At 35.3% G+C, this 21,040-nt stretch overlaps 2 protein-coding genes across 3 annotated transcripts; both read left to right on the top strand.

Moving 5' to 3' along the window:
• The first annotated feature begins 7,855 nt into the window (after nucleotides 1–7,855).
• Nucleotides 7,856–13,114, top strand: LOC125194427 (uncharacterized WD repeat-containing protein C2A9.03-like). 2 transcript variants are annotated; one of them, XM_048092669.1, is made up of 9 exons: nucleotides 7,856–8,053; nucleotides 8,615–8,776; nucleotides 8,895–9,062; nucleotides 9,203–9,289; nucleotides 11,684–11,818; nucleotides 11,907–12,017; nucleotides 12,107–12,304; nucleotides 12,379–12,465; nucleotides 12,556–13,114. In XM_048092669.1, exons 2-9 carry the CDS (start codon nucleotides 8,624–8,626, stop codon nucleotides 12,967–12,969), a joined length of 1,353 nt encoding a protein of 450 aa, XP_047948626.1. In that variant the 5' UTR covers nucleotides 7,856–8,053; nucleotides 8,615–8,623; the 3' UTR covers nucleotides 12,970–13,114. The 2 variants fall into 2 exon arrangements, with proteins under 2 accessions (XP_047948626.1, XP_047948702.1); XM_048092745.1 differs by lacking the exons at nucleotides 7,856–8,053; nucleotides 8,615–8,776; nucleotides 8,895–9,062 and adding an exon at nucleotides 10,740–10,802 and having other exon boundaries at nucleotides 9,210–9,289.
• Nucleotides 13,115–19,809: 6,695 nt separating this feature from the next.
• LOC125200490 (ethylene-responsive transcription factor RAP2-13-like) lies at nucleotides 19,810–20,775 on the top strand. The gene has a single exon (XM_048098128.1). It carries the CDS (start codon nucleotides 19,810–19,812, stop codon nucleotides 20,773–20,775), a length of 966 nt encoding a protein of 321 aa, XP_047954085.1.
• Nucleotides 20,776–21,040: the final 265 nt, after the last annotated feature.

Genomic DNA, 21,040 nt, shown 5'->3' with positions numbered 1-21,040 from the left:
TCGTTATCATGTCAATACGATAACAACTCAATTCAAACGAGTTCTCGAACTCTAATCAATTCATCGATATTTAATTCCACGAGTAAGTGAGTTTAAAGCTTTACTAAATTGTCTCTTCCAACTCTTTCTTTATGTGGCAAGCAAATACTACGCCAGCTATATTTTATTTTTTTAAAAATATATTTTCACATTTTAGAAATTAAAATAATAATATTAAAAGAAAAAACAGGTGACCCACGGTTTACGCACGGAGACTAAACCACCATCAAGAATTCCAACTGCGGTTAAGTAAACGTTGACGGCTAACGCCGTTTGCGTCGAAAATCTAATTATTCAGCAGTTGGGAAAGACTAATGACGCGCCACGTGTGCAGCAACGCAGCCACCGTGACGACACGTGGAGCTTTGCGTATCGCAGCTGGTGAGCTGCGGATCACTAAACATATTTGGTGGGCTCCACTCCGCCAATTAAAATAAAGATTATTGTTGTAACTAATCATGGTTAGGTTAAGTGTTGAACTAGTAGTTTTGGTGGGGCTTGTTGACAGCTGTTGGTATTTTTGCCTTTCTCAATGGGTCACCGCCCTGTCCCTCACTCTTCTCTCTCTCACACACACTCACACACACAACTACTTTTATTATTCCAAATTTAATAAATTAAAATTGAGTTCTATTAGGATACAAAATAGACCTGACCTGAGGTGCGACCGGTGGGCCGTGAACCATGGCTTGGTGTCGGAGAATGGAGCCTAAAAGGAAAGTAAATCATTCCACTGGACCTGAGGTGTGACCGGTGGGCCGTGACACTTGAAAATGGAGCCTAAAAGGAAGTAAATCACACCACGCTAGCAGCATGAGCTTCCGTACAATACATATTTAGGTCATTCTGATTCTCGCTGTTATTAGGGTTATATTTTAGTTTTTCCGGTATAAATTTATTGTTATTGTAAATTGTATTCGACATTATATACTGAAACATCTAATTTGACGTTATCTTCTAACGTAGATAAATATCGTATCAATCGATTAAACAATTCATTTGTGATTACTTACGTGATTAAGTTTTTAACACTTAGGCTATGTGTGTGATCGACAATGCGGTCAATTGGAAACGAGGATGTAATGGAATGTACAGGCAATGCTTAGAGTGCCCACAATAGTGGACACGCCTATTCTCCCATTGTCGGCGGCCAAAATAAAGTAAACCTTTTTAATAGTGCTCGTGTATTTTAAATTTCAAATTTAAAAGTTTGATAACAAAATTTTTGATGTATTTTTTTATGATAATTAAAATCATTCATAACAATTCATACTCCTACAAAATAGTAGTATGTAAATTTTTTGGTATAAAGTTCGACCACATTAAAATTCAAATAATCGAAAAATCTTAGCATGAGATAAGATGAGTATAAAGTTTTTTCTTTTTTTTTTTTTTATAAAAAGATGAATCTATGAATAAGATGGGAATATGAATATGCTATTTTTTTCAATTCGATTGACGGATAGCCAGCTCTAAATAAGAAAAAATTATGGAGTCGCGAATTATTAAAGGAAAAAAGTACATTCTTTTAAAGAATTGAATTGATCGATATCAAATTATAGTGAAGATAGGATGATAGAAATAGAGACTTTAGCTGTTATTTGAGAGTTAAGATAGTGATTAATTTATATTTAGTGAATGAACGGTAGAGAGTGATTTACCAATGTCAAATGCCACATCATATTAACTTTTATTTAAACTCACACTTTCTAAATTGTTTTCCATTATTTATAGTATAAATTTTCATTTTCATTCGTCGGTTAAACGTAATTTATCAAAAAAATAAATAAGTTAAAACTATGGAATAATATTAATATTCTTGTATCATCTTATTTTTGGAGCGCAATTTCAATGATAAACCACTAAAATCACGAATTTTGGCTAAATGATCTGGTATTTTACATAAAAATATTTGAATCGGTCTATAAGAGCATCCACAGTAGGAGGGCCGCGGCCCTTGGCCCGGAGCCAGCCCAGGCGCGGCCCCCCCACTACCGAGTCGGCCCAGGGGGGTGGACGAGAGAGAGGTGAGCTCTCGGCCAGGCCGAGGCCCTTGAGCGGGAGGCGCGGCTCGCCACTGCACCGGCCGAGAGCCGCGGCCCTCCCCCATTTCCCTTTTTTTTTCGAATTTTTTTTTATAAATATTCCTTCCTCCCATTTTTTTATCATTCTCAATTCTAGACCCTAAATTGCAATCTCTACCATTTTCATACTCTACAAAATGCAAGGTGGAGATGATTCTCCCGGCTATGGAGACTTGGGATTTGCCAACTTTTCGTCTTCCCAACCGTGGAGATCGAGTCCTACCCCCCCCCCCTCCAAACCAGATGTGGAGTCCGCAATCGCAGCCGCCGTGGCAACAGACAGCCCAACACCGGGTTCAGTCCTCTTTTCACCCCTCCTTTCACCAGCAGAGGAAGGGTCGTCCCCAATCGGGGTTCGGCGACTACCGACCCAATATGGACGCGATCAACAATCCTTCTAAGCCATTCCAATCCTCCCAATTCCATTACACCCAATCTCCTCTATCTGAATCTGATAGATTCACGTTGGAACAACTGATGGGGACACCACCAGATACCCCGACATCCGGTACTGTGGATATGGGGAGAGGAGGCGGTGGCGGTGGGAGAGGCGCTGGCGGTGGGGGACGAAACGGCGGCGGCGGTGGGCGAATGGCGAAGCCAAGGCGGTGGGCGAGGCGCCGTCCGTGACGGAGAGCAGGGGCCCGGCGGAGGTGGCAGTCGCGGTGGCGTTGGTGGTGGAGGCGGACGCGGTGGAGGTGGCGATGGAGGTGGCGATGGAGGTGGAGGTCGGCGGGCGCCCTTCTACAGCAATGAAGAATCCCTTGTTGTAGCCAGGGCCTGGGAGGCGGTCACGACGGATTCTATAGTCGGTACGGATTAGACCGACGTTTGCTTCTGGAAGTGCGTTCTAGAAGTTTACAACGGATTCAAACCAGATGGAAGCATCGAGTGTACACATAGCCAAATCCGAAAGAAGTTTGGAAGGATTACTAAAGCGTTGAAGAGGTTCAGTGGCATATACGAGACCCAACTCCGCCTTGCTGAGAGCGGCCGCACCGAAGCCGACGTACGAGCATTGTCATATTAGCTGTTCAATAGTCAATACTGAAAAGTGGCCCAAGTTTACCTACTGGGGCGAATACCTCGTTCTACGTGACTGTCCGAAATTCAGGTCCCTGATCGACAAAGAGCCTGTCCCTGGGCCGAAGCGGACAAGACTCGGCGTCGCCGACAACTACAACAGTAGTAGCGACTCACGTGCCTTCGATCTGAATGATGATGCTTCGGAGGAGGAGCCCCCCTCGACACTCTCGCAGCGCCCACGTCTGCAGGGCCAGCGTGCCGCCATCCGGGAAGCTAGATTTGGCTCCCAATTCTCTGCTGCGAGTGCTACAGTAGTGCCCTCAACACCCCGGGCGGCATTGGCTCATACCTAGAGGTGTAGATGATGAAGCAACTTCAGGATAGCTTAGCCTTGTACGAGAAGTCGACTGACCTGAAGACTAAGAGATTCTACAACGACCTCATTATTCGACTGAGGTCGATGTTGGGGTGGGGCGAAGGGTCGCAGACGGGAGACGCAAGCGGCAGTGGGGGCGGTGCAAGTGGGCAGTGGGTGCGGTGGCGGCGACAACGGCGGTGGTGAAGAAGATGTGATGGATTCAGATGACGACACCGAGTAGGCGGACGGTGTCGTCATTTTTTTATTATTATTTTTAAAAAAATTCGTTGTATACATTTTTCCCTATTTATAATACGACGAAAATTTGGTTTCAATTCACTCATTTTTAAAGTATGCATTTTTTAAAAATTAATCTTGGCATATAATTTTTATTTTAGTAATATTCAAATATAATAAAAAATGCATGAAAATAATTTAAATTTTTGTAATATAACAAAAAATGGTGGTCCAGAGGGCCACCATTGTAGTGGCCAAGTTTTCATGGGCAGGGCCAAGTTTGTTGGGCATGCCCAAGAAATGGTGGCTTGGGCATGCCCAAGAAGGCCACCACTGTGGATGCCTTAATATCACAATGTTTAGCCGAAATTCATGATTTTAGGACCAATATACTAAAGATAATTGTTAAAATTTGAGATGAAATTTATAAATTTAAAAAATTATGATAGAACTTATATATAATCATTGAAGATCATAGTTTTGAAAATACAATAATAGTAAGTTCAAAAGTCTGGAATACTCCTATAATTGATAAAAATGTTAAAAAAATGAGATACATAAGTTTCAATGATTGTGTGTGTTTGATAAAATCGCTGAAGTTTAGGGTTTGAAATTACACGAAAATAAATTACAAAAATCTGAAACATAACTAATATGGGAAGTGATTAAGAATTGAGATAAAATAAGTAAATTTCAAATATCATGATAGAATTGATAAAATCATTGGAGATTTGGATTTTGAAATACACAAAAAATAAAACTATAATTTTTTAATTATAAACTATATTTTTAATCATAACCAAAATATCGTAATAAGGGAGAAATATGTAATTTCCAAACACTTGGATTGTACTAACCGAATTAATCCATCAATGTAATAAGGGAGAAATATGTAATTTCCAAACACTTGGATTGTACTAACTGAATTAATCCCATCAATTTAATTATTTCGTCTTTTTCCCCTTCGTTCATTAAAATTAGATATAAATTGTCAATTGATATATATAGTTGGAGTTGGTAAATTCCCACTGGAAATCAAACACCACAAGCTAAAGGTGTGAATGTGGTGCAATGTATGATGAAGATAGAGTGATTTGATGTACTCCATTTAATTAATTGTTTGTCCTAAGTTTTTTATTCATCATCTGGAACACGCTAACGACTCTTGGTAATAAATTATTACTATGTTAATTGCAATTATAATTAAGGTTGTCATGATTTGTAAAATCATAAGAGTTTAACAATATCTTATTCAAATATATCATACTCCTTCCAAAATTAAAATCCTTTTTTTCTGATTTGTCTCTTAAAAAAAAATATTTTAGAGAATTTCGTTCTGTAATAAGGTGAGACATATTTTTCACTAATAATTTTTTTTTCTATATCTCTCCTATTTTATTAATTTTATATTAAAATCATATATTTTTTTAAGTTTTTATTATTAGAAATAGAGAGAGTCAAACAATTCATGCGGTGTTCAAGTCTGCAAATTTATGAAAATATTTCACAGCTTCCTCGCCAAAATTTATTTTAAAATTAATACAGAAATTAAACTCTAACTTCATAATTTTAAAGAATTCTAAGATATCCATTAGGGTTTGTGTTAAAATGACAACACCTCTTAAAGTGACATCGTGATTTCACATATCCAACAATATTATAAACGCTACACAGAAATATTATAAACGCTACACATCAATCTATAGATTGCTGTATAGCGTGTTGGATATTGCTGACCGAGAAAAAATTGCTTGCTGGCCGAGATTTTTGCACTTAAGCAATTTTTTTATTGCTACATGGTAGCTTATTATTCGTTCATGTGTACAAATGATTGGCTAAGAATGATGGTATAGTATTATTTTAAGAGGTGTTGTAATTTTAATGCACCTCTATCTATTAGTTATCATACTTCTTGAAGTGAATTTTAAAACAAAAGGAAATGAGAAGATCAATAAATAGATTGATTAGCCATATGATTATAGCTTCATCATGCAATAAATTCTTAATTCTCATTTAGTTAGTTAAATAATAATATCAATTTTAAAATCCATAATTTTAACATAAACATACTGAAATATTTCTGAAATTTTCAAAATTGTTCCCTATCCGACCATGAAGCTTCTCTAGTGAAGATGATTTAAAGGGATAGGTTAGTGATACTGATACAGAAGTTTGCATTATTTTGTAGAAAAATATATTTATATTTTAATTCTGAAAGGGAAAAAGAATTTTATAATAACAAAATTTCCTATGTTTGTGGGAGTTTTCAACCTTATTCGTTTTGATTGAAAAGATTACACAGTATGTCATACAAGAATAAGTTAAAATGAATACAGTTGAATTTACTTTAGGGCCAAGTAATTTTAATGTCCCTATCATAATTCATTAATTTATTTATTTAATTTTAAATATAAAATGAAATAGAAAATGCTATATTTTCCTATTTCCCACTAATTTGTCCATTTCTTTGCATATCATCCAATTAAAGAGCGTACCACAAATTGACTCATATTCGAAAATGGACACATCCTTTGTTTCCATTAGCTGTATTTCTTTTTCCACAACGAAAGAAATAAAAAATAAATATCCAAAATCTAATCAATAAAAATAAATAGGCCCCCACAATGCCAAGACCGACTTATTGATATGTTTTTAAAGCTATTAATTGATTAAAAATGGGATAAAGTTTGTAAATATCCGTAAAAACAATAGTGACTCTAAAGAATATGTTTTGTACATTAATCAATTGATTTAAAATGAATGCTTTAGTTTACCTAACAATAATTGCCTCTCATTTTCATCAAGCTTATTGGCATGCATTTGCACTAAACTCCATAAAAAAAATTAGCAAAGTTAAACTAGCTTAGTTCCTATTTACTTTTCAGTAAAGTATTTGTTAATATAATAGATATGTTAACACATTATTCATGTGTATTTACAGTGGAAAAAGGTGATTTCTAGGTCAGAACCCTTAAAAGGGGCCTATTTTCATGACCAAGAATCGCAAACAAATTAATTACAAAATCAAAAACCATTTCATTAACTTTTATTCATCAATTTAAAGCTAACGAACAACGTATACTACTATCATAATTTCAAAATCATGACCCCGAAGGCAGAGATTGATTCCTTGACCAAATACTAAAAAAAAATCAATTCATTAGAACTTTTATCCATTAATTTGAAGTTATCGAACAAAGTATACTATCATTTAAAAAATTTATGGCTTCATACCCAAAGGCCGAAATCAAAACGGTTAAGAATAAACGGGTGTCATGCTATTCGATCACAACTGGAGTTAAAAATCCAAATATTCTTATTAGATACTCCCTCCGTCCACGAATAAGAGTCCCGGTTCATAATTACCATAAATGGTAAAGAGACCCCACATTCCACTAACTCATTTCTCTCACATATCATTTAAAACTAATATATACAAGTGGGATCCTTATTCCACTAACTTTCTTCCACCCACTTTTCTTAACATTTCTTAAAACCTGCGCCATTTAGAAATGAGACTAGTAATCGTGGATGGAGGGAGTATAAAAGTAAAATTAAAATGGAAAATAAATTCCAATGGTGGTAGTGATGGACAAGGTGCTTATGGACTTAAACCTTTACTAAAAAAGTAATTAAAAATTTTCTGTTTTGAACCACTGATTTGTTGCTAGTCATTCTTATTATCTCACACAATTTAATATTTAATCCTACAATCTCACTCAATTTCAGTATTTATTTAATCTTTTATTTTATACTACCATCGATGTTGTCAATTCTACAATATACATACGTTTCCACTTCTCAGTCAATTAAAAATTGCTTGGTCGGCTGAAATAAAACACACGAAATCTCATCTTTAAACACCAAATTAGTATTAATAAATTTTTAATTGGGTTTTGGAAAAAAAATTTTTGCCACGTTAAAGTAGTTGACGGAGAAACCTAACGGCAGGTAAAACAAGACCGTCCCCGTTAGCGGAGCCCACACCCAATTTTCATTTTTCTTTTTTCATTTCTTTTTATATCATGGGTCCCACGCCCACGGCCCCACGCTAGAACACAGTCGAACCTTCGTCTTCTTTATAAGTAGTGCTAGAAGACTCACCATTTCTCGCTACTCTGCAACTCGCAATCTCTCTCTCTCCTCTCTCTAATCTAGCTCAATTTTTCTGAATATTCTTCGAATTCAAAGTTGACTACACTGTTTGCAGTCACGAAGCTCGATAAATCTCACTGAATTCGACTGATTCCGCCTCGGAACCTCCCGTTTTTTTCGATTTCTCACTGTTTTGCCGTGGAAACGTTTTGAGGTATTGCTTTCGGTTATTTGATTTAGCTAATTTTAGTTAATTTTGTTTTTTGTGCTTCTCGTCAGTGTAGGATTCATTGTTTTGTTGTAAATGCGTGTGTTTTGTTTTTTCGGATTGTTAATTTCATAATTAGTGTGTGTATCTGTGTGTGTGTGTGAAATTTTAGTTAATTTTGATTTTTGCTTCTCGTCAGTGGAGAATTCATTGTTCTGTTGTAAATGCGTGTGTTTGTTTTTTCAGATTGTTGTGTGTGTGTGTGTTTTTTAAATTTTGATTAATTTCGGTATTTTTTTGGCATGAATAGTTGCTGGTCCCGTTGATCTTATTTTACCTTTGTTTATGGCAAATTGGCAATTGGTTCTTCTGTTTTTAATTCGATTTAATTTTTTAATTAGTTACTTTTTTAAAAAATTGATTCCTTAACCTGCGGAGTCTCGTTTGGCCGTTTTAGGCAACTGATTTCTCTGTTTATGTTATAGAATTGATTTGATTGAGTTTGTTTGCTTGTGCTTTTGCTTCAGCTAGATTCTCATCACTGTTTGCTTGTGTTCTGTTTCACAGTGATAATCAATGGAGCAATTTCCTAACCACGAGCTTGAGTATGTTGTCGATGATTACTACGACATCACTGATTTCGAGGATGAAAACGACTCTCCGACTATTGGAAGTAGTTCCATGGATGATGACTCAGCTGACTCCGATTTTGAGGATGATTTTGAACAGGTAATCTTAATTATTCTGTTCAGAGTTTTTAGAAGATACGGCATCTTAATTTGTTCCTTTCAGCTGAAAAAGGAATTGTTTTGATTTACTGTTTGTTTAACATTTTCTAATGATGCAGAACAATCCAATGACTGATACATCGGCTTTGGAAGTCAAAAAAGGCAAGGATATCCAAGGAATTCCATGGGAAAGACTCAATTTTACTAGAGAGGAGTACCGTGAGTCCCGTTTGAAGCAATACAAGAATTATGAGAGTCTGTCACTCTGTCGTGAAGATCTTGACAAGGTATAAGATGTTTAAGTTTGTGTATTGTTGTTTGATTTCTTATATTGGTCTGCTATATTTGGTATGCAATCTCAATGGATTGAGAGTTATTGTGGTCTACTGATAATTGTGTTGCTAAGATTCTGTGTTCTCCATCGCAGGAGTGCAAAAAAGTGGAGAAAGGCCACAACTTCTACGATTTTCAGTTCAATACAAGGCTTGTCAAATCAACGATCGTCCATTTTCAGGTATAGATTGTCTCATCTGGTTTTGTTTCTTTAAATTCATTCTGTGACTATGTGACTCCTTCCTGTGACTATGTGTTGGTTTTCATCATTTTGGTCTTCTGTATCAATATAGTACCTTTTGTTTTGTTGGTATTCTTTGTGGCTGAATGGTTATGGAAATGTTTTGTTGAGTATCAAGCAGATTGATGACGTATTTGTTCGTTGTAGTAGTAGTAGTAGTTTTCTCTTTGGCTCTTTGTGGATCACTTCGATGGCATATTGACAGTAGGGGTGGTTGAACTTCTTTTGTTGATGTCTTTTAGGCAATTTTTCTTTGGTTTTCGGCCCCTGTTTTTGTTTTCAGACATGGCATAAGTTTGTTTCTTTAGATTCACATTTATTATTTGTAGGTATTTGACTATTGTTGTTCATATGCATATGCATCTGCACCTTGCATCTAATTTCAGCTTGTCCTCTCTTTTTCCCCCTATAAACTAACTGTAAACAGCAGGATACTTTATGGTTTGAAATGGTGCTCAACATGGCATATGTACTATAGATTTTGTTGTGTCACAAATTTAACATTTCAGTTGTGTAGCTATTGACCTTAGCAAAGATCATATCCCGTTAAATCATCTACAATTTCTGCAGAGTAATGGGGCCTTGCCAGGTTCGTTTTGTTGCTTTGCATATAAGATAAAGAGTTCATACTCCGCTAAGTTTGAGAGCATTACCATATATATTTCTTTAGCGACAAATTTGCTATAAACTAGCATTTATAGTTTTTGTAAGCTTAGTTTCGATTGAAATCTTATCGTTTTTTGCTTTACCCAGGTCACTAGCATTGACCTGGGACTTGTATTCACTGAATCCTTTCTGTGCAGATTATGACATATTTACTGAGACTCACATGAATAAATTTATAGTAGAGGATCTGTTATGGGAGGTACCATATTGAGTACTTGTTAACACTTACCAGGTTATGAAACCACTTTGTTTCCAAAACTTAGGTAAGCATATAATTCTTCTTTAGTGAGATTGGAAGTGTAGGCAACGTGTGTGGCTTCACAAACATGCATATTATGCCACAGCCCACTCTTTCCTGTGCAGAGGGTGATACATACGGGGGTCTTTTGTGTATTGTTTTTTTTTTTCCCTTATATTGCTTTTTCTTAGCTAGTTTTTAACACTTCATTGGTGTCCATGAGACATTCTAACTCTGCCTTAGTTTTGTTGTTTGATCTGGCTTTAGAGGATGGCTTTTATCGAGCTGTCCTGTGGATAGTTCTTTAATGTTTTCATCTTCTCTTCGTTGAACTCTTGTGATTGCTTTTTTTTTTCTATGGTTTTGCTATATTTATCTTCAGTCCTTGGAAACTAATACTTCTACAAAACATCTGATCAGACTAGCATATATATCAATTGCCTTGTAATTTAACCCATGGCACGGGATTGCTACTCTCTATTTCAGCCTTAGAAGCAAGATTGCAGTTTTACCTGAGCAGCTGGCGCATTAGAGGACACCTTCCATATGGTATGATGGGGGCCTAACTAAGCATTAAAGAGTAGTGTTGTGTGTGTGTGGGTTGCCAGGACCAAGTTATACTTCCTTTTAATTTCTGCTTCGCTTGCTTAGTTGTTTCTTTGCATCTGCATTTATGGATACACCACTGTGAGCTGAGCATTTATCATTCATGCACGCTTCTTTTTAGTTTCTTAATTACAATATTTCGAATTTTAGCATTTTTCTACACTAACAATCTCATCACGCATGGGGTGCTGATTCGGTTTATATGACCTATACTTGTTTTCTTGTTGTGTGTCCAACGTGGAGTGGACTATAAATAATGTTTAGCATTCATTTTTTATTATGTGCCACCTTGTGAGATGTGTTGCCATCTGGATCCTATATCAATGTAGCCTGCTTAGATCATATGCTTCCCGGTGTTCCCGGTGGTTGTTATATGTGATTTGTGTCAACCTTCATGCTATCTGACATATTGCACTTTTATATGTCTGATCTTTTGTGTGAAATCACTCTTGAATTCGTGTTATGAATTTTCACACATTGCTTTCATTTGTCCTGGTGGTTTTGCATTTTAGTGTTTAGGAGGTGATATGGGGTCAGGAGAGTTCGTTTTTTTGACAAATGGGTGTATGATTAACAGTGTTTGCTAAGCTAACAGCGAAACATTTTTGTTGTTGGAAATCCTGTGTACACACTAGCTCCTGATTCGTTGATGCACATCCCTTGTGAATGTTTTTCCCTGTCGGGCTGAGTCGTTGATTTCTTAAATGCGACTATAAATCCTTATTTGTCTTGCACATCAGTGGAAATTGTGGTTGTTTCCTTGATTGTTGAGATTCATGATTTGGCTATGAATGGTTACTAACACCAAGTTCTCACCATTTCAGCTGAGGAACCTACTATGGGCGACCTCGAAGCACGATGTGTATCTAACGCAAAATTACTCTGTGATGCACTGGTCATCCATGCTCAGGAAGAGCAAAGAAGTCATTAATGTTGCTAAGCCTATTGTACCAACCCTGGTGAGTTCATCTCCTATCCATCTTATCATATACCTCGAGATCACAACCAGGATTTACCGTTTTTAACATATTACCGATCTGTTGACAGAACTCCCCTGGATCTATGGCGCAAACTCTTTCGAGAGTTCAAATAAGCACCATGACTGTGAAGGATAACCTAATGGTGGCCGGTGGTTTCCAAGGCGAGGTTATGTGCAAGGTATGTTTGTTATTCGATTTGCCAGTTTATCCATCCCAGAGTCATGCGAGCTCACTTTTCGTTAACTAGTATCTTTACTATGAATGCAGTATCTGAACCAACCTGGGGTTGCCTTCTGTACTAAAGTAGCCACCGATGAAAATGCCATCACCAACTCTGTCGACGTTTATCACAACCCCAGTGGAGCTATGAGGGTTATCACTGCGAACAACGATGCCCAAGTGAGGGTCTTGGATGGTGGAAACTTCTCATGCCTGAATCGCTTCACGTTCCCATGGTCTGTCAATGTAAGTGAGCTTTAAGCCATTCCCGACAAACATCATATCCTTTCGACCTCCTACTTATGTTGGCTTGATTGCAGAACATCTCCGCAAGCCCAGATGGGAAGCTGCTCGCTATTCTTGGCGACAGCCCTGAATGTTTACTTGCAGACGCTCAGTCGGGAAAGGTCAGTTTCACTCCCTAAACGGCACAAATGCTTAAGTAATGTGTTAGATAAGATAAGTCAAAAGCTCAACGTCTTGACACTGTTCTGCAGGTTGTGAGCAACCTGAAGGGGCACCTAGACTACTCATTCGCCTCCGCCTGGCACCCGGATGGCAACATCCTGGCCACGGGGAACCAAGACACGACTTGCAGATTGTGGGACATAAGGAACCTTTCGGAGTCGGTGCACGTGCTCAAGGGAAGGATGGGCGCTATCAGGGCGCTCCGTTTCACCTCTGACGGCCGCTTCTTGGCCATGGCTGAGCCAGCAGACTTTGTGCACGTGTTTGACACGAAGTCGGACTACGCAGCAGGACAGGAGATCGATCTGTTTGGTGAGATAGCTGGTATCTCGTTTAGCCCCGATGGGGACGCCTTGTTCGTGGGCGTTTCGGACCGAACATACGGCAGTTTGTTGGAGTTCAACAGGAAAAGTTATGACAGCTACCTTAGCTGCATCTTCTAGGTCTAAAAGATGAGTTTCTGTGATTTTTATTATGCAGAAAAGAAATGGGAAATTTTGCAGTTGTAAATTGTTAATTGGCTTTTGCTCTGTAAATGAGAACAGTATGTGGCTTGTGTATATATTAATGAAATTGTGTTTTCTTTTCTCTTGTTTAGTTTATTTAGTTTGGCAAAAAACAATTATAACAAGTGGATTGTTACTGTAAAAAAATCCAAAGAAACATTTCAATTATGTCTTGTTTGGTAATTTAAGATTAATTTATTAGATCAATTGAAATCTTGAGATTAATTATGTTATACTATGACTCAACAAAGACTTAACTCAAAAAATAACAATTACACTCTTAATTCACTTTCTCTAAAATACAACAACACAATAACATCAAACCCTATCCAATGGAAACAAGTATACTCTTAGTTGAGAAAAGACTGATGTTTAGGTTTTAGGGGAAATATTGGTATTGGAACCTAAACTTGTGACTATAATACTTGAGTCAGTTCACTGAGAGTTTTTTTGCATGCCACAATTTCTTTTTCACAGATTTGGGTGTTTTTGCTGTGTGTTAGTTTTCTGCTTTCTCTTTCATACTAGACAGTTTTGGGGCTGATGAGAGGGATCAGTGTGATGTGGAATGAATGCTCAGTCCCTTTTATAATTATGTTGAGCCAAATGAGTACTTTAAATTTATTGCTATGACAAAACATATAGTACTAACAATTTTGTAAAAATGGTTACAAATTGCTTTAATGATATAATTGGTTGTACAAACCTATATTGGGCACTCATGCATGAGCTTAATTACGTATTCAAATAATCGACCCCCCTCAAGGGACAACGTCTTTGTTGGTCACAGTTGGCTTCTTTCCCAGAACACTACTTTGTGGGTCACGATCAAGTGAGACATATTAATTAAAGCACAAATATAACATAATAAACTTGAGAATTCTTCCCAAAAGACTATTTTATTAAAAGATTTAGTCAATTTGATCTATAACGTTACTCCACATTTGATGCTTTGCAAAATGTAGGACAAATTATCTTGCCCTGGGGTTCGTAACATCATTATGCGAGGAAGCAGTGGGTCGTAGTTTTCGCAAAAGCAGATAAATGAATATTAATGTAGACAATAGTGAATCCAGGAAATGAAAACACCCATGTTGTCAGGTACATTAAATAAGGTTGTTGCTAACGTCGGAAGGTAACGACAGCTGTGCCAACGGTTAGCAATGAAAAATGGAAAAAAACGGAATTATTGTGGGGTCAGGAGAAAAACAGATATGATTTGATTGTGCGAACATCAACACAATGTATTCAAAATATTAATAAAGGGTAATTATGTCAAACCTAAATTTATACATGGTTTATTTTCGTATTTTAGTAAGACAACCTAAACAAACCATAGAAAACCATATCTTCAGGCTACACAACTATCATCTTAACCAAATCAGACTACTTTATCATGAGAAATTTGAGAAAAATATTAAGTGTGATTATTTTTAATTGCAAGAACAACCTGTCCAAAATTAATATTTTCGGGCATTTGTATTAAATAGATCTATATCCATGACTTGGAAGCTCTATCCCTACATATATTATGACGACAATTACACAGCTATACACTCTTTCAAAATCTAATGAAACAAATATTTCCAACTTGAATGAGCATTAAATGCCAGAATTTGCTCATATTTTTTAAACTATTCTTATATTTTTTGGGCTATGTATTATTATATTTGTAATAATACACTCAGGAGTGTTTAGTTTGCAAGATTATATCCGTGATTAAATTAGTGTGTTTGGTTCATGAGATTCAATCTCACAACTCAATCCTAGATGAATAATTATGGGATAATTAATCTTAGCTAAACCCCTATGACTAAAATAATCTCACAACTCAATCCTAGATTATATTTTGGTATTATTTTATCTTGGCAACCAAACACCACCTCAAATTAGAGCTTATATCATGAAATTGGCAATTACTATGTACTATCACGTTATCTTTTTTCCACAAAATTTCATTATTTTCAAATTATAAAAAATTCTTTCTAAAATCTTTTTTTTTCCAAGATACTACTATATACTAGTACAATAATGGTCCACATACTTGACAATATAATTATTAACACTATATTTTATGGTGAATCTTGAGCTTTTCTTCTATTCGTGCGTAAATTATTGTATTTTGTTTGTTTTTTAACTTTGCTAATTCATCAACGCAGTGTATTAAAAATGTCAAGACTATAACATTAAAATATCAACACATAATGTCAACACTATATATTGACATTTTAATATCATCGTGTTGCTATTTTTAATACACTGCATTGATGAGTTAGCAACTTAAGAAAGTTAGTAATGGATCACACCCCACTTCATGATTCTATAAATATTGGATTTTGTTTGGTTTTCAATTTTTTTCCTCTTTGACTCTCCTTTGACTCTAGATTGACCATAAAGATTTATTATGATTTATGAGCATGTTTTGTTCAAGACTTGATGTTTGCACTGACGTCATATTATTGTTTCATAAAGGAAACTTGCTTTCCACATAAGGTATATGGTTGAGCAATAAATTTGTGATTAAATGTATCATTCATTCCTCATTTCCTCTTACAATTCTGATTTTGCAATGAATTACTAGAATTTTCCATTTCTACGTAAAAAAATGTCGAAAACATTAACTGTATTTAAATAATTTGAAATGTTAATTTTGGTATATAAATGGAAAATTCAATTCAAAGTCAGAGTTTTGATGACGGCATTCCATGCAGTTCCAGCTTAGCTTTTTGGTCAAATTAAGAGATGAGGTGAAATTAATTGAAGAGATAATAATATTTCAATTTTTAAAAGTATATTATTTGGAATGTCGTACTCAATAAAAAGAAAATATGCCATTTTTAGTGAGATTGATAGATAGATAAAATACTTTAGGTAGTTATTTATTTAGTGAAATACTGAGCATCCCGTATACTAAAATCATATTTTGTTCATCCAAAAAATTAATTTGATTTTTTTCATTTTAGTACCTTCATCAAAATTAATCTTATTTTCTATCTATATATATTTTTTTTCAGATTTATAAATGTAATAATGAAAAAAAAAATTCTCTTTCAAATTGATGGCATCACTCAGGCAGTGGCGCCGCAAAATAAAATAGCCTTTTACCATTTAATTACTATTACTTTATTTATTATTATTTTTTTTTATAAAATAGCCTTTATTTTTCACAAAGACTTGAACATTTATTTTCTTTTATGACTATTTCATTCTCTAATTTTTTTTAGCTGCGGTATCTGCTTTAGAAAACTGAATCAATTTATTGAATTTCTGCGTGAAAATATACTACTTATAAATTAAATAAAATAGAAATTGAATTAGTTGTTGTTCATCGATTTCAATTAAAATAACTTCATTTATTCATTATAAATTCAAACATAATTATCCGCACGAGCTGTTTTGAGCTTTCTAAATTTAATTCACACACTCCTTTTTCACTTTCAATTAATATAATCTTATCTACTCATTGTATTATTGTATATTCAAGCACATGCATGAGCTGTTTCTAGCTATCGAAATCGGATTTTTGACCATTAGTAATATTTTTATATATTTTTACTTTCAATATTCGAGGTTTTTAAGTAATAATTTGATAGTTTTAATATAAACTTAAAATTTGAAATCGTAAATTACACTACGTCAATTTTGTTACTAATGATAAAGATTGTGATATTGTGCTAAGTTTTTTTTAATGTTATAGACAAAAGAAATACTCTATCATCATACTAAAATATAAAGCTTAAGGTCATGTCTTTCTATATACTTGAAAAAATGGAAAGAGGTTTCAATTCATATCATATTGAGAAGGTCAAATACATTGTTGCAAGTCAAGAATTAGAAAGAACAAAACGTGGAAAATTTTATTAAATTGTTTGACCCTATAATAAAATTTTGTTGGGCCCACCTATTGACTCTCATAAGTATTAGATTTACAATAAGACCTTATACAACTGTAAAATATTACTTTTGCATTGTCAACAAAAATTAATTATTTTTATTTTTGTTATATGAAAAAGAATTTTTTAATATGAAGGACGAGTCAAAATACTTATCTCAATCATCCAATAATTTAAGGCAGTTTCTTCATTAAATTTTGAGTCCTATTGCAATAATAAAATCTCACGTCACTTGCACCAAATTTGTTGAAGGGAAACTTATAATGTTAAAATTATTTTTACTATAGTATAATTTAAATATATCTTAATTCAAATTGTATTTCACCACTCAACAAATTAAATAATATATAGAAATACTATTTAGTCAGTTAAATGTTTTTCTTCGAATCAATAGGTTAAAATGGACTAATATGTTATATGCGTGAATATAAACGTGTGTAACTCTAAAAATTCATACACAAATAAATGTTTGTAAAATTTATTATTAAATTATTTTATCCAACCAAGACTCTAATTTCGACAGTAAATATAAGCAATGAATTACATATTGGATAAATTGAACCCAACTAATAAGAATTACGCACGAGTGTAGAAGTATACTTTATTATATTATTAATTGCATAATAACAGAACGGCAGTTAAGAAAATGACTCTTCCCTGATTACCATTATACATTTAAGAATAAAGCACATTGTCAATTACTTGAACTTAATCCCCTTAATTAATTTTACTTAATAAATATTTGTTTCAATGTTTTTGACATCACCAACTACTACAGATATCTTAATCTGTGATTTGACTTAATTAAATTATGATTTGACTCAATTGCATATGGTATTAGGCATGTATTGATGCCTGCAATTGATAATATAATTTTTTCCTAATCATGGTACTAATTAAATTGTCAAAGGTGAAACTGAATAAATAAGGCACGGCCACGAATTGAAAGCTAAATAAATAGTATATGGAGTTAATCCCATATTTGATTCGTAACAAACTAAAAGGGCCAATTAAAGAGATGGATAAAAGAATATGTATCGATTTGTTTTTATATACTAATTTATAATTTGGGGAAATTTTTTGGGGTAAAATTATATATATTCCATTGAAAAAATCAAATTTGTGTGGTTTACCACTCAAATTATGACATCACTTCCAAAAAAATATGATTGGACTGACTCGCCGTCCATTATCGTTGCAATTTTGTCGTATCTTAAGCGAGTCTTTTTACGTATCTTTTTAAACAATGACGTAAACAATAATGACTATGCCTTTTGACTTTTTTTTTCCTGTTATTAAAGAATTTTGTCATATCTTCGGCGAGCCTTTATACTTACCTTTTAAAACAATGACGTAAACAATAAAGACTGCATTTTGACTTTTTTTTCTTCATTAAAGAATTTTGTCGTATCCTTGGCGAGTGCGCTCATTTCCCTTTTTAGATTGTTTGATTCCCTGTGTTTCATTCTATTTTAGGAAATAATAAAGAGTTTGTCTTTCGACTAAAAAAGTGCGTGTGTGACAATAAACTTTATTCTCTAATAAATTTTACTCCTTAATACCCGTGTCCAAAATGAAAACGACACTTCGTGTGGAACATAATGTTTGATTTTTTTTCATAATAGACAATAAAATAAATCCAAAATGTATGTCTAATAATTCGTATAAAAATTAAGAATCATAAAATGAAAGAGGTGACAATTCAGCGGGAATTCTGGTTTTTGACTTTAAGTTTGAGATTTATAATGTAATTTTTTACGTTGATTTTTTTCGGCATATATAGTATTTTGTATATGATGACAAAAGTTGGTGAAATAGATTGTGAAGATAGGAATTACAGTTGTGCGAATCCCAAAATACAGTTGGTTACCTCAAAAGTACTTGTCGTATAGATATTTGTTTTTGACTAATGTTCATATATTTTTCATTGACTTCACAATTTCAAGCTAATAATTTTTTATATTTCATTGCAACGATGGAGACTTTTGATAATATTTTGAACACACTATTAAAAATTTATGCATCTAAACTCAACACCGTAAAACAATTCAAATAAAGAATACTCCAATTATATTTTTAAAATGGTTAAGAAAAGTGTGAAAATAAATACATATCGTGAGGTAAGCAATGACAGAAACAAGGGAGTACCAAAAGAGGCATAGTAATATTCTAACAATATTCATATGCCTCTTTTATGTAATTTATTATACAAATGCCCCTATAATTAAAACAATATTCTACTTTTAACATTTTTGAATACGAAATATAAATTATACAGCCCATCGAAAATAAATTCTATGTCCTACCTAAGGTGGGAATAGGGTGGACTCACCCCTATATAAGGACACCTGAAATCATATTACACACATAAGTGGGCAAGAAAATTGAGAGAGTGAGAGAAATCAGCTTCTTCTTCTTCTCACTTGCACACACTTCACATTTCTATAGGTTTCTTTTTCTTCTTCCATCCCATCTTCTTAGCTTATCCCATTCTCTATATAAAGCTGATTCTTGTGTTGTATTTTCATCACAACTCAAAAATCATTTTCAAGAAAATCAGGTGTTGTTTTTCACATAGTTTGACTCACCTAATTTTTGCTTCTTCAAGTTTTGAGGGGTTTATTCCAACTTCACTCATAAAGATTGGTTTTTTCTCATTGAAAAGGATTCCAAGAGTTGCCTATTTCAAACCCTTATCCCAAAACAGTTTTTATTTCTTTGAAAAAAGCAAAAAAAAAAACCATTCTTGATTTCAACTTAGCATTTAGCATTATTGTTTCTTGATTAGTACTAAGAAAGAATCACTTTTGCTACTTCCCATTGATTTCAAGAAATTTGAAATTTCTATTTTCTAGAATTAGTTATTATCACCATGACAGCAACAATGAATTTTTGGAGTAGCTCAGCTGATGTTGATACATTTAAGGGTGGAGAATTGATGGAAGTGCTTGAATCTTTTATGAAAAGTACTAATTCATCACAACTTTCTTCTTCTTCCAATCCCACTTCTCTATCTTTCCCTCCACCTTGTTCAAATGATCAATTCATCTCTATCCAAACAGACCCTTTTCCCCCCTCCAGTTTCATCCCCTCCAATTCCTCTCAATTTGAGCCCAATAACTTCCAAGCCCAGGCCCATTACCTCTTTAACCAGGCCCAAAACACACAATTTGAGTCCGCATTGGGCCTCAACCCAATTCCCATGACCCAAATCCGAGACATCCAGGCCCAATACCTTGGGCTTGGGCCGCGGCCCGTCCCGATGAAGCAGACGGGTCCGCCGCCGAAGCCCGCGAAGCTCTACCGCGGGGTCCGCCAGCGCCACTGGGGCAAGTGGGTGGCGGAGATCCGCCTCCCGAAGAACCGCAGCCGCCTCTGGCTCGGCACGTTCGACACGGCTGAGGAGGCGGCCCTCGCCTACGACGACGCCGCGTACAAGCTCCGCGGCGACACCGCCCGCCTCAACTTCCCCCACCTGCGCCACAACGTGGGCGGCGGGGGCGAGTTCGCCACATACAGGCCGCTCCATGCGGCCGTCGACGCCAAGCTCTCCGCCATCTGCCAGGCCCTGGCAGAGGGGAAGAGCATTGACGCCGAGAGGGCGGCCAGCAAGGCCGCGGGTTCGAAAAATTCGCAGTCCAAGAAGACCGCCCCTGCAGCAGCCGAGGCTTCCTCAACTGCTGCGAAAGGTGGAACTGTCAAGAAAAAAAATGAACCCGAGAGCGCCGGGTCGGGCGATTATTATTCGCCCGACTCGGAGCTCGTGTTTCCGGACGAGGAGCAAATCGAGTGGGATTTCGAGTCGTTGGAGAAGTATATGCCTTATGGCATAGATTGGTCGACTATATGATTTGGTGGGAGTTGAGGCCCCTTCTTGCAAATTAGTTTTCATGGAGTAGTGCAAACAAGTATTAGTATTTACAATTTAAGGATTTTGCAGGGGTCTGCAATGGAATTTTTGGCATTTGCAGGCGGTCTTTTATAATTTGTCGCTAATTGTGTGTCGATTTTAGAGGATTGGCTGTTTTTGTCATGACTAAATCTGATTAGGGAGAGTTTCTTTGTAATGTGCTTTTTTATGTTATTTTAGTGGAATTTACCTTCATTATAATTGC

Source organism: Salvia hispanica, chromosome 1 (assembly GCF_023119035.1).
Source record: "Salvia hispanica cultivar TCC Black 2014 chromosome 1, UniMelb_Shisp_WGS_1.0, whole genome shotgun sequence".
NCBI classification, from domain to species: Eukaryota; Viridiplantae; Streptophyta; class Magnoliopsida; order Lamiales; family Lamiaceae; genus Salvia; species Salvia hispanica.
The sequence above is the reverse complement of the archived record's forward strand: the minus strand, read 5'-3'. Positions and strand labels throughout refer to the sequence as shown.